General features: G+C 45.7%; 1 protein-coding gene across 4 annotated transcripts in view; it reads left to right on the top strand.

Annotated features, from left to right (window-relative positions):
• The window catches only part of Rps6kc1 (ribosomal protein S6 kinase C1), a 147,603-nt gene that overhangs the window by 117,509 nt on the left and 15,593 nt on the right, over positions 1–14,501 (top strand). For all 4 annotated transcript variants that reach the window (XM_006972084.3, XM_042258834.2, XM_076548200.1 and 1 more), the window contains 2 exons: positions 735–2,285; positions 2,557–2,646. In XM_006972084.3, the coding sequence (XP_006972146.1) occupies positions 735–2,285; positions 2,557–2,646 (1,641 nt within the window). The remainder of the gene's footprint in view (positions 1–734; positions 2,286–2,556; positions 2,647–14,501) is intronic.

Raw genomic sequence — 14,501 nt, 5'->3', positions numbered from 1 at the left:
GGTTCATTCATGCTCACTTGGTGTCTGTGGTCTTAGTCGTTCTGTGACGTCAATGGGCTCTGGGCCCAAAGGTGTGTATCAGAACACATTGTCAGGGAGTTCTTACCTCAGTGGTTCACCTTACTAAGAGCTACCCAGTTAATCTTCCCCAGTAGTTGTATTTGTTCATACAAAGCATGAGACATGTACTAGGGGCAGAAGATGGGAAGATAAATTAACATGTCACTTGTGAAGGCATCATTATGCACTAGCTTCCAGATCCCCCCTCCAGTTCTGGACTGGGCATTTTCAGAATGGGGTGATGCTGTTGATCCCTTACTATAGTATACACTTTTAAGTAGCACATATATCTCTGGTTGACAAATTTTGACCTAAGCAGAAGACTAAACAACATTTAACTTAAAGATTTTAGTTATGTGAGGATTACAATGAATTCCTTTTACAGGAAGAAACAGGTTGTAATTTTTTAAATAATCGGCACCAGGAGATGCATATGTCTCGTACTCACGGTAGTACTTAGCAGTAGTACTTAGGACTAGTAAACCGTGGTGGAGAGTGTCACATTTTATTGCATATAATTGTCTGAAAACACATCGGATCTTTGATATTAATGAATTTATTGACTTATTTATTTTTGTTTAGTTATTATAATACTTTTTTTTTTTTTTTTTTTTTTAGTGGCTTAAGTATCTACCAATTTGGAGATCTTAATTCTTTGTTGTACTTGTTCACAGGTGGCAAACTCTGGTCATATATCAGTAAATTTCTAAACAGAAGTTCTCAAGAAAGCTTTGACATTAAGGAAACGAAACCTTCCTTGCCTCATCACGTTTACCTGCAGCAGCCAAGTGCTAGTCCTCAGGACAGCAGCAGCTTTGAGTCCAGAGGGAGCGACACGGGGGGCATGTTAAAGGTCCTGCCGCTGAAGACTAGTCTCACCCCAAGTTCTCAAGAGGATAGCAACCAGGAAGACGATGACGGCCAGGATGGTTCTCCCAAATGGCCGGATTCAGGCTCCAGTTCAGAGGAGGAGTGTACGGCTGGCTACCTAACACTGTGCAATGAGTATGGGCAGGAAAAAATTGACCTGGGGTCTTTGAATGAGGAGGCTACCATGCAGCCTGAAGGGGAGAGTGCTGACACCCAGGCTGTCCTCAGTTTCCCGGCACCCCTTGCTGCTGACAGTCTGAGCACTAGCACCCAGCTCAAGTTCTTCCCTGGAGATGAGGACCTAGAAGCAGCTTGTTCCCCTCAGACATCTGATTCCCTCACTATGTCAAAAAACAGCCCTATGGAGTTCTTTAGGATCGACAGTAAGGACAGCACAAGTGAGCTCCTGGGACTGGACTTTGGCGAGAAATTGCACAGTCTGAAACCAGAACCTTTGAAAGTGCTCTTCACCCTTGCAGATGGAGACGGAGAAGTCAAGGGAGAGACAGAAGCTCAGGACTCCATCAGCCGGGGCTCCGATGACTCCGTCCCAGTCATTTCATTTAAAGAAGCTGCTTCTGAGGACGTCAGTGGTGCTGAGGAAGGCAGGCCCGACCTTCTCGTAAACCTGCCTGGTGAACGGCAGCCAACCAAAGAGGCTTCAGCACTGGATGCCGCTAAGTTCTCCCAGGCCAGTGCAGGCAGGCTGGAGAGTCAACTGTTGGAAGCCCCGGATGTGTTAGGCCTCAGGCTGAGTTCCGAGCAGTACCATGGCCCGGGAAGAGAAGGTCCGGAGGAACTGAGTGATCCCACTACACCCCTGCCCTGTGGTGTGACCCCGAAGCACCATGCTCAGGCAGATCTCGGGGCGTTATTCACAGCTGCTGTTGATTACGGTAGCTCAGGAGGCCAGTGTCTGTTACCCAGCTCATATCCTGAGTCTGAAGGGCTGGGACAAGTGGAGGCAGTGGTCACTGCACACGACACAGGAGAAAGCCTGTCCCACATTTCTAGTCCACGCTCAGGTGCCAAGGGGCACCGCGCACACACAGACACTGCCACGGTGGAAGAAGTGTTCCTGTTCACAGAGCAGGCTAAGGAGGAACTGAGCTCTCTGTCTCAGAGAGACTCTGAGACCAAGGAGCAGAGCGTGCTTGCCCTGGGAGGAGACAAGGAAATCCATCAGATTTTTGAGGATCTTGATAAGAAATTAGCAGTGAGCTCCAGGTTCTTCATCCCAGAGGGCTGTGTTCAGAGATGGGCAGCTGAAATGGTGGTAGCCCTTGACGCCTTGCACAGAGAGGGGATTGTGTGCCGCGATCTGAACCCAAACAACATCTTATTGAATGATGGAGGTCAGGAACTTTCGCAAATGCATTTCTTTTTATTCGCTGTTGCTTCCAATTAACTGAGTAGGCGTTTTATCTTGTAATTAGTATCTTCATTTCCTGTCTAGAGCTTCATTATCAGTGCGGCAAATTCACCCCCAGTAATAGCCTCTAGTACTTAATGATGCCATTATTCTTAATGATACTGTTTTTAGCTACAAAAGGAGTAATTACAGTTCGCTTCTGCAGAAAATGGAAGAGAAAAATGTTTTGATTTCTCCTGTCGTTTTGTTTTTAGGACACATTCAGCTAACGTATTTTAGCAGGTGGAGTGAGGTGGAAGATTCCTGTGACAGCGATGCCATAGCGAGAATGTACTGTGCCCCAGGTTAGAGCAATCTCCTCAAATGCTTCGCTTGAAAAGGTGGCTCGTGGCTCTTACTTCTCTGTACAGCTTGTGGTTTTTACGTATGTGTTGGGTCTGCTTATCCGTCCTTTCAGCCCTCCAAAGAAGAAAAGTAGGGGATTGAACTGTATGTGGCCCAAAGGGTGTGTGTGTGTGTGTGTGTGTGTGTACTTACTGCCCTTGTTAAAAACATTTATGTATCTCTGGAAACTCATTGAATTCTTTGAAGTGTCTTAAGCAAGGCCTTATGTCCCCTGAGCCTTTTCACATGGGTGAACTTTATTAAGTTTTATTAAGATGTCAATGAAATTCCCAAGGCTAACAGTGGGTAAAATGTGTTCTTTCGATGCAGTGTGCCTTCAGGGATGAACTATCCTGGAAGTTGTGAACACATTTTAAGACATTCTATATTTGAGAGCATAACAAACCTGTTCCCCCCACTTTAAAATACTTGACTCAAGTCTCTCTTGCCCTTACTGCCTGCTCATTATTTTTTGAACATTGCCGATGTATTACTGTGGCCCTTGGGGCCTCTGTAGGCAGCCATAGCTAAGCCTATAGGTTGGATATGAGTTACTCCTGTCAGTGCAGGTGGGCTCTGTTTTAATCCACAGCTCCCTCCCCTAACCCGAGCACTGAGTTTCATAGACGAGCACTTTATTCATTACTCGCCCACTGACTGTCAGGTGTCCCCACCGATGGAGCAGACAGGATTTGCTAGGTGCGTGGTCTAGTTGGTACTAGCTCCCTGTCATGTCCTATTAACCTTGTTTAGCAAAACCTTCATTGTTAGGAGTGGCTGGGCTGAGGAAAGGCAAATTTTCAACCCATAATGCACATCCTGAAGCTTTGTACCCCCAACAACCACTTGGGAACTGATACTGTTTATGTAGTTAATGGAGTAACAAAAACAAACAAACAAAAAATATAGTGAAATCACTTGATCTTGCTTTCACAGGCGCCACTTTCTAATTTGGTACCAGCTAGCATGAATATGTTTATTAATTACAATGAATTTGGAAGTTTTAGAGTCCGCCTTAAGTTTGGGAGATCCTGTGAGTAAAGTGTGATTTATCTTGAAGTGGGATCTAGTGTGTTGTGAGGATCAGAGCTGGATGCCGTGGGTACATGCTTGTTCCCGATGCTGTTGCTGCCTGCTCAGCTCTGGCTTCCATTCCGAAAAGTGGCTGTTGGGATATTTTGCCATCTAAGCACATCAAGGCCAGTTCTACTTTAGCATCTGAGAGCTTCTGTATAATGGGATGAAACTATTCTGTATAAACTCGAGGTTTCACATACCGACTTACTACGTTTCCAATTCCTAACTTCCTTTCTTTGGGAATACCACTCCTCGAGTTTGGCCAGCAGGTGGCAGTGTACCATTAATGGATTCTCTCCTCCCTGCAGCCCTCTTCCAGGTTGTTGTCCTTCATAGTGTTTGGGGGAAAAATCCAGCCAAACTGTAGTCCAAAGAGAGGCTTTGTTGTAATTGTTTGCATGAAAGAATTGCACCTCCCAGCTGCTTAGTTGCTCAGTGCATGAGCAGCAGGGAAGTCCCTCCAACCCTTGGGCAGATCAACTTCAGCAACAAGGAGAAACAAACCAGGAATGGCCTTACCAAAGAGTGATTCTCACCTTCCAGCTAACATGACCTCAGACCTAGAGAGGTAGGGCCTTCTTTGTAATCCTAAGGGAGAGTGGGGAAGCCTCACTTAGAACCGAATAGCAGCCCTGCCTGTGAGTAGGTAGTCTTCCTTCTCACTGGGAGAGAGCCGTGGTAAGGGGCCGGCATTTTACCTGTAGGGACCACAGGCAGGAAGTAAATAGTCCCCAGGCAGTAAGTTCCCTCCCACTTCCCAACTCTGACCTGAGCACTGACTGCTGCCTCAGTCACTGGAGCTGGAGCAGCTCCTGTCTGCAGAAAGTAAAGGTCAGAGGGTGAGGAGGAGTCTTGCCCTCTGCTTATACAGCTCCCCTGCCCCTCCCCCTCTGGGAATCCTTAGCACCTGTTTGTTCAGAACCATCACCCACCTGTCTGTACTTTATACACCATCAGTGTATCCTTTTATCTTGTGGATGGTGTGCCTTGATATTTTGAGAAAAGTTTCCAGTAACAGATTCGATTTACATGGACAGAAACTTGAGCAAATGCCAGACTAGCAGGGGGGCCATTATTCTGTTCTATAAATAAGTTTAGACCAGAAAACACTCACAGAAACCCGGGAATCAACATGCTTTGGTCTAATTGAGGGGGAAAGCAAGACAGATAAATTTTGAAGTGCAAATGATCACCTTCTGTTATTTAAGACTCGCTTCTGCCGACTTTGTGATCTTGGATTGAAAGCCACAGCCCTCCAGCCATGGGCACTGCTAAGGCAGTTCCGGGCTCCCAAGTTTCTTCAATAAAACCAAGAACTTAAAAAAAGAAAAAGATGCCCTTTCATGCTAAAGAAAACAGATCCAGCAACACAAAGACAGAAACCGTGGCGCGCTCTCTGTCTACGGCTGTGGAAAAGCCAGCCCTTAAACGGCTGCAGCTGCAGACCCATCAAGAGGGTCTGAGAATAGGAATTCATGCATCAGACTCAGCCCTGTTTTCAGAGGCCAGGCATCCTCTCAGGTGCGTTTTGTTCCTTCGGTTATCTAGCGAGGTTTTATTAAACAAACACCATTCATGGTAAATGGGTTCCTTTCGTGCCACAGACACTCGGGATGGAGGGAGGAAAGAAAAAAGCAGAGAGATGTGCCAGGTAGGCAGAGGGTCTGCAGCACTGTCCTCTCTGCAGCACTGTCCTCTCTGCAGGCACTCCCTCCCTCAGGAGCTCCTGGACACACTGGGAGATGTGGTGGAGCAGAAGCCAGCCGCTGCTCACCTGTCTCCAGAGCACTTGCTTGTAGCAACTCTGATTTTATTTCTGTTGCTGTAGAAACCACAACTTCACCAATTTTTTGGTCCAAGGACTTGAAACATTTCTTCACTTGGTAGCATAGAATAAATTTTTGTTATGGCATTTTTAGTGTAATAGAAAAACAAAAATATGATGTTGGGGGCTATAGTTAATGTTTTCTTAGCAGTGTTTTTTCTTAGCAGTCTTGACTTACTGTCAAAGGCAGCTGGAAATGTAGCTACCCTGTGAAGTACAAAGACTGGTTGAATATTGAATGTACAGGCTCGGACAAGTGCCCAGGGTCAGTCACGTGTTAGTTACTAAGCTAACACCGCTCACATTCCCATCGTACTCCTAAACAGGCCCCTGGGTATCTTCACTGTTATTTTCCACCCCACTATGAGACTTTAATTTTAAATATTTGAAATTTACATTGATATTTCTTGCAGAATTATCAGCCTGGAGAATTTGTAGTTGAGGGTGTGTATGAATTGAAGAACTCCCACCATAGTTTTCAGGGCAGCCCATCTCCACGCTCCCGGATATCAAATGGCAGCTTTGCTTCCTCTGTTAGGCAGTTTCACACTTGAAGACAGCTCACAGCTGACGGTGGAAAGTGAAACACAGAAAAGAACATGGAAAAGTGACTGAAAAGTTCAGTGTGGAGCATGACACTTGTGGGCTTCCATTCCACGTTCCCCAGCCCACTGCTGAGGGTCCATGGATGTATCTGGGGGTAGTCTCCCTTGACCTTCTCTGTAAGAGCCTTTCCCTCCATTTCTTTCTTGGTAAGCGTGGCACTCAGCAGTATAGTTAGATATTTGCTAGGAGTCAACCCAGGGGTGGTTTAAGAGTGTGAGACTGTCGATGCTGATATGTCAAAGACTTAGATGCCTTGAGCATCACTCACTCCAAACCTGTCGTCAACTCCCTGCATGGCCTCAGACAGGTTATTGAAGACCTTCCAGGACTGAACTTAATAGTAGTAAGTAGATGTGTGGAGTGGGAATAAATCACCTCTGTCAGTCTCCTGACACCCTTCTTATACAAAATTCAGTCAGAATTCAAGTTCATCTGGGCAGAATCCCACCCAACAGTAGCGTTAAGAGAATTATTTTTTTTTGGAAGACTTTTAAAAGTATATATTTTTACTTACTTGTATATAAACTATTTGCTGTGGAAATGAGGGACTTATTGAAAACATTTTAATTAGAGGAAGAAACCAGACACTTTTGAATGCACCAAAAGTCGAGTGCGTGATTCTCAGCAACAATAAGAATTATTTAAAGAAGTGAGGTTTATTTAAATGCAGAGTTTAAGAGTCCTAGAGTGATGTCAGGAGACAAGAACGAAATAATAAATAAAGCTGTGCATTCAGAAGTCGTGAGGACTTAAGCAGGAAATGTGATTGTGGCCTTGGAGTCTTTTCCTCTCCTGGAGAAAGTAATGGATGGTACGGCTGAGCTGCGTGTGTGGCTAAGATGCTTGCTGAACTGAGGGTATTGGTATAATTTCCCCCTGAGCAAAACTTGATCAGTAGGTCCCTGGTACACGGATATTTCTGTATTTTTCTGGACTGATCAGCAAGTGTCTTTCGTCCTTTGCCTCTAGTTCTTGCTGTAGAGCCAATTTATTTCTTTCAAGGAGAGTAAACTGTCAAATTTCCAGAAAAGAGTGGGAATTTCACACTTGTTCTCCACCACATGCCGAAGCAAAAGGGGCGTCAGGTCAGAGGGCTTTCCTGTCTAGGTGAGGAAGCCCTTCTGAGCCAAGGGGAGCAAAGAGTGAGGGTAGGTGGGCCTGAGGGTCTGGTGCCCTGGGATCCCTCCCAGGCCCAGATAGGAAGGGCCCTGGAGCCTCATGTACCCTAACTTGATCTGCCACCCTCACCGAGTTAAGATCCCAATGTCTTGATGTCACACTTCTCATATTGGGCCACGGTGTGACTTGTCTCTAGAGTGAGAATGAGATGGGGGGGGGGGGGGCTGACACTGAAGAGCTTAGCTCCTGTCATTTGGTGTCTTAGTGCTGTACACGTTCATGCATCATAAGAAACATGTCGGCTGTTAGATTTAGGAAGTGTATAAGGGTGGCAGATAGGTAGTGTTCATGCAGGAGCGGTGAAACACGCTGCCTGTTTCCATACACTTCCAGACACAGCCTGGAATTCAGTGGTGAGGGCACCTTTAGTCTGTTTCCTGTTGCTGTTCCTGTTGCTGTAATTGAGAAAGTCAACACACAGAAAAAAGAGTTTATTTTGGCTTTTAGTTTTGGAGGTTCTAGCGCAGGCTTAGTTGGCCTTGTTTCTGTAGATCAGGGCAGGAGTGTGGGGGGCCAGGAGCTCCCCTCATGCTTGGAGCCTACAATCCTCTTCAAGGACATGCCCCCAGTGACCTAAAGACTTCTTGCTAGACCTCATCTCTTAAAAGTTCCTTGGCTTCGGGGTTGGGGATTTAGCTCAGTGATAGAGCACTTGCCTAGCAAGCACAAGGCCCTGGGTTTGGTCCTCAGCTCTGGAAAAAAAAAGTTCCTTGGCCTCCTGTAGTGCCAAGCTGGGGACTTCAGCACTCAGACCCGTGGGGAGTTTAATACCCAGACTTTGGATCATTAAGAGGAGGTTAATTTAGCCTGGTATTTTTGCCACCCCCTTACTTTCTGATCTGATGCACGTTTTGTTTTCGGAGGACAGGTCCTGGGAAGCAGTACCTACAGAGCGATGTTTCTTATCTTGGTGGTGGAGTTGAGGCAACTGGCCGCAGCACGGTGCTGCTCTAAAGAAGGAAGGGCCAGCAGAGAAGATAGAATGCTGAATCTTGGAGTGTGTGTACATGCGCACGAGTGTGTAGGTGTGTGTGCATGTATACACAAGTGTGTGCGTGCTTGTCTATACATGTGCATGTGGAGACCAGAGGTTGATAATCTGGTGTGTTCCTCTCTTGCTTTCCACATTATTTTTGAGTCAGTCTTTCAGTGAATGTGGAACTTGCTGTTAGGCTAGAGTGCCTGGCTAGGGAGCCCATGAGTATCTCCCTGTTTCTGGTCCTTGCTGCCCCCAGCATGCCTGATTTTTAATGGGTTTGGAGTTTTGAACTGAGGTCCTCATATTTGTGCAGCAAGCACTGTGCCCGCTGAGCCACCCTGCTGGCCTAGAAGGCTGAATCTTCAGCACCAAGTTCCTAAGCCTTTGAGTACTTCTTTCATTTGAACCATATTCTTACTTCCTATAAGATTTTGTCTGTCTCAGTCTCCATGCCACACTGAAGGCTTATTCCTTCTAAGCAGTTCTTCACAAATATTCCCTTCAGATAACATCTGGGAATGCTAAGGTTTTCAAAAGTGAATGGTGCTGAGGCCGGCGGCGCTGCAGAAGCTCCGTTAACAGCAGAGCACGCCACCCTGGCCCTCCTAACCGGCAGCGGAGCAGTGGGAAGAGCCCTGTGCCTGTCATTCTGTTTCCAGTTGGCCTTTTTCTCATCCATCAGCCATAATGGCTTTGGTCGGGGAGCACTGTGACACCCGATGGCCATTCAGAGCGGAGTTGCTGTGAGGTGATCAGTGGAGAATGGAGCCTGCTGGTGTTTTCTCCTGTTAGAAATGTGGGCTGAGGGAGGAAGCAGGATTGTGTAGCACTAGGAACTATCATCATAATCGGTCACCCAGAAGCCACATGGCACTCACCTGCTCCTTATTTGATCCCCCAAGAAAACGGCGTGTACTGACGCCTATAAACTCTTGAAGAAGTAATTCTTGGCCCCAGAGTGCGGAATCAAGTGAAATCAAAGTGTTTTGACTCCAGTTGTGCAGATAATTCAGGGAAGTTTAGAATGTGGTTGCCAGGTGAGTGGGAGAGGCCTAGTCTGAGCCATCCAGTGTGGTCTGTGGTCCTATCCTGCTCCCCACCCCACAGCAGCCCCTGGGGGCCGATCACCCAGTTACCTAAGACCAGCTGAATTAGGAGAGGAGGCAGAAAGCAGGTTGGAGTCCAAGGTGAGCTCAGAGCAGGCTGTGTGAGGAGGAGGAGGAGGAGGGCTGTGTGGGGAGGAGGAGGAGGAGGAGGAGGAGGAGGAGGAGGAGGAGGAGGAGGAGGAGGAGGAGGAGGGCTGTGCCTTGTTCCCTGGGAGGAAAGAGGAGGCACAGCACAGTCTCCATGGATAGAGCCATGTTCTTCTGCCCTGTGTGACAAGTGTGCCTCATGCACAAGCAGTGGGTCAGCGCTGGAGAACTTGGGAAGTTCGGAATGGTCAGCAGGGCAGGCAGTGTTTCTGAAACAAGACAGAGAGAGCAAAACGTTCCTTTGAAAGGATAGGCTGGGAGTGGGTGTTCTTGTCTGTCCGTCTGTCTGTGTGCAGATTAAGATCTACTGTGGAGATGTTGTGATCACTTAGGCAGGTAAGTCTCACCTGATCAGATGAACTGGCTTTGAACCTGGGGCTCCTGTGAATAGCTGTGGTTTTTTAGACTTAAGTTCTAGCCGCTAAAGCTTTGATCATTTAGTTTACAAGTATTAGAGGGAACCTGTAATGAAATGTAACTTTGAAGACTGGGGTACAAGGTGTAGCCCAGGAGTGGCCCTGGGTATAATCAATGACATTGCAATTAAATTTTACTCTCTTGTTGCCGTGACTTCATTTGTAAAATTCCGTCTTAGTTGTGAGAAATTAAAACTTAAAATCAATCGTCTCTCCACTGGACCTGGCAGCACTTGTAGCCCAGCACTTGGAAGGCTGAGATGGGAGGGTCATGAGTTCATGGTCACCTAGACCTGGGCAAGGCCGTCTTAACTCCTAACACCCAAAGAAAAGATTTTCCTGTATCTAAAGTAATACCTGGATCTTAGATAGTGTATCTGTCTATGATTTTGTTTTTGAAAACATTAAAACAACAACAATAACAACAAAATCTGATACCCATGGTCCCTGGAGAGCCAGTAGGCATGGGTCTGTTACAACAAGTCTCGACTTTCTCAGCATCGGGTGCTGGGTCCTCATGCTGGGCAGGGCCAAGAACCTGGACTTCTCCCCAATGTCTTCCTCCTGCCTGGTGTTTGCCAACCTTTTTGCCTTTCCCAGGCCCATGCTACCTGCAGCAGGGCAGCCACTGTGTTCTGCGGGAGCACTAGGAAGTCTCACTCCGCAGCACAGTGAAGCCACTGGCTAGTCAACTGGCTAGTGCTGCCGCTAGCAATGGCCTGACCCCCGCTTTTGACATCTCTAAGCTACGTTCCTCCTGCCATTAAACTTCCAAGTCTACAAGGTGTAAAAGTGCAGAGGACTTGAGATAGATCATGGTGCTTAAAACAAACATCCTAGGATATTTATAGGTGCTTTGAATGTCGTGAATGAACAGTGCTATAAGATGCAATTGGAATATGTATTCAACAAACATTTATTAAATGCCTCCTGTGTCCCAGGAACTATGCCTGGGAGCCAGAAACAAAGACATAATTGGTATAATATTGACAGTTACTTTTGAAGTTATATCAAAGGAGACTACCCCAACAGAGGACATATACAATTGGCTAACTAGGATGTTAATAGACCTTCATAGGCAGCTACTTGTATTTATAGAATGGAAATGCTCTGAGCTAACAAAAGACATGCTTAGCTGTCCCTCTTCCCACAGTTGAGCCCATATAATGTTGGACACAAAACTGCTTTCTTGGGTCTTTCTCTTTGCTCTTTAGTCATCAGCTGTAGTGGAGACTAATGCTTAGCCCCTGCATAGAAAATCTTTACACACAGCAAGAGCTGGGAGAGAAATTGACTAGGATTTTGTAATTCTAGTCCCTTTCAATTAGCAACAGATGCTGCAGGGAGAGCTTGTCTGTGTGGGAGCGTGGGACTAATGCTTCCCAGCGCTAGCCGAGGGATGCTGCAGCAGGAGGAAGATGTTCTTCCCCGGTTCACATGTCACTGATGACAGATGGCTTACTAAACCACCTTTCTTGACTGTCTAAGTGCACTCCTTACGCCTGGCTCCCTTGTAAGAACTTAAAATCTGGACTGTTTTAAATTTCACAAAATACTTACAAATTTTAGGATAATTGGGATATGCCAGCTTCTCTTATTCCCACTGTTATAAGTGTGTGCATGGTGCTTAATTTTAAGTTAATGAAATTTTGCCTTTATTTTTATGTTGTTTCTCTCTGATCCTAAAAGATAATATGTTTTTCTTGGTTGTTTTTCCAAGAGGGAGTTTTAGCATCCTAAGAGCTGCAGAGAGGAGATGGTTCAGTTGGTAAGGCGCCTGCTGCAAAGACAGGGGTTGAGTTTGGACCCAGCACCCACATAAAAAGCTAGGTCATGGCACATGTCTGTCACCCCAGCACTGGGTGTGGGGTAGAGACAGGTGGATTCTTGAAGAATCCTGGCCATCCAGTCTAGCCAAGCTGGCCAGTACATTGAGGATCTGTCTCAGAAAGTAAGTGGAGAGCACATGAGGGAGACTGACGTCCAACTTGTAACCTGCGCACATGCAGGGATACACACAAGACACACACAAGGTCAGACACTTAGTGTAGCCAACACTGACATGCACACACACATGTATATACACAAGGGCAGACAGTGTAGCCAACATTGACATGTACACACGTATGCAAACACGAAAGGTCAGACATTTAAATAGTTTAGTCAGCACTGACATGCACACATGTGGGTGGGCATACATACATGACATACACACAAGATCAGACACATACATAGTGTAGCCAACACTGACATGCACACACACATGCATATACACAAGGGCAGACACTTAGTGTAGCCAACATTGACATGTACACACGTATGTACACATGAAAGGGCAGACACTTATATAGTGTAGTCAGCACTGATATATACACACTCATCACACACACAAAATCAGATACTTAGTTTTTGTTTTTGACAATTTGCAAAAAAGAGCATCCTGTAGCATCAGACAGCTATATTTCTCCTTTTCCCAAAGAATACTTACGCTGTGATTTTAGTGTAGTGTGTGAGTCTGTGGCTGTGAATTGGTCCATATGTCTGATGTTTGTGATATTACTTATGAGACATTGTTGAGTGTGAGTGACAGTGTTGACTTACTGGGAGTGTTATTTAAAAACTTTACTTGCTACAATTTCTGCTTTTTCATTAAGTTTTATTTCTACCCCGGGAAAGAAAAGTAGTAAAATCTCTAAGGTTTTATGTATTTTTAAGAGTGTAGCTAAGAACAATCTAGCATCTTCCTTGTATGTAGATATGTGTCCCTTCTCCGTGCCCTTGGATGTTGTGGTGGTGTTTGTCTTTCGAGACAGTCTCACACTGTAGGCCAAGATGACTTGGAACTCACTGTGTAGCCTAGACTTTCTTCAAACTTGTAAATCATCCTGCTTTGAACTACCAAGGGTTGGAGTTATAGGTGTGAGCTATCATGCCTCGATCTAGGAGGAATACTTAAGTAGTTATCCTAAATTAAAGTAGAATTTTTCTACATGTAAAATTATCTTAAAATTTTAAATTTACTGATCTGCTGCCATTTCAGGGAAAGCTAGTGAGGACACCATGCTGACAGCAGAGGTTATGAAATTTTTCCTTGAAGGCATTTTAACATCTTTTAAAAGTAAGGCAAATTCTGAATTTGGGATGTTGGAGGACCACAGTTACTTAAAATACACAGCGGACTCATCTGTAAGCTTTGTAGGAAGGTGGCTTTCATTCAAAGCTTGAGTGAGTTTAACCTGCATTTTCATGTTTTCCTCAATTTTCAAGTATGGTTTCCAGCAGAGTTTTAGCTCTGTCATTGGTTTTATTTTTGTCTTGAGCCTTTGCTAACCCCTGAGTTCAAACTGCACAGCCTGGGGTTGCAGGTCTGGTCCATCAGGTGTGCAGGTGGTGCTGGCTCTGCATGCTAGAACTGTAGTTATGGCCCCAGTGTCTGCAGATCTCCTCAGGCCTGGGACGTGTACACTGGGCTTGGCTTCTTTGCCACTGGCTATGTGGCTAGAGACTGTTTTTTGGGGGGTGGGTGGGCAGGGTCTCCTTTTGTAAACAGACAGGTGGTCCTTCCTTGAACTGATGATCTTTCTGCTTCAGCCTCTGAGTGCTGGGATCATAGGCCTGCCACCACCACAGGCTCAGAAGTGTGTCCATGCTTCTGTTCCTTTCTGTCTCAGGAGCTGCTGATTGTAGTTACACCTTTGGACTCAGATAAAACACAATCATTTGGAGCTGTGAGAAGGAGACTCAGAAGACCAGCAGTCACAGGCTAAGCAACTCTCATTCTGTGTTTCAGCCTTGGGTGGTTGCACTGCTAAGACCATAACTTAGTTAAGCTTTCTATTGCTGTGAAGAGACACTGTGACCACGGCAACTCTTATAAGGGAAACATTTAATTGGGGCTGGTTTACAGTTTCAGAGGTTTAGTCCATTGTCATTATGGTGAGGGGCATGACAGCCTGCAGGAAGACGTGGCGCTGGAGCTGAGGGTGCTGCATCTTGCAGGCAACAGGAAGTCGACTGACAGTCACCCTGAGGGAAGTCTGAGCAAAAAAGATCTCAAAGTTGACCACAGTGACACACTTCCTCCAACAAGGCCACACCTCCTAAGAGTGCCATTCCTTTTGGGGCCTTTTTTTTTTTCAAACCACCACAGACCATATTATTTTTCTGAAAACTATCCTGGCTTGTTGAGAGTTCTTGAGACAGTCAACACTAGAAAGACAAAGGTGGCATCTCACACCTGATACTGTAGTCTTTGTTGTTGTATCCAAGTTTGTATGTTCCCCTATGAAACATGGTGGTTTGAATCTTTAGTGGGAATTAAGATTCTGTACTGAAGTTAGGAACTAGAATGAACTGTACTAAAATGAAATTCTGGAGTTTATTAACTGTTGGAACATGCTGGAAGTCCTCATCTTTTTTTTTTTTTTTGATGAGCTGAAATATAACTCAAGCTCTTCTGTCTTTGCACCTTCATTACACA

This window comes from Peromyscus maniculatus, chromosome 11, assembly GCF_049852395.1.
Source record: "Peromyscus maniculatus bairdii isolate BWxNUB_F1_BW_parent chromosome 11, HU_Pman_BW_mat_3.1, whole genome shotgun sequence".
NCBI lineage: Eukaryota > Metazoa > Chordata > Mammalia > Rodentia > Cricetidae > Peromyscus > Peromyscus maniculatus.
The sequence above is the reverse complement of the archived record's forward strand: the minus strand, read 5'-3'. Positions and strand labels throughout refer to the sequence as shown.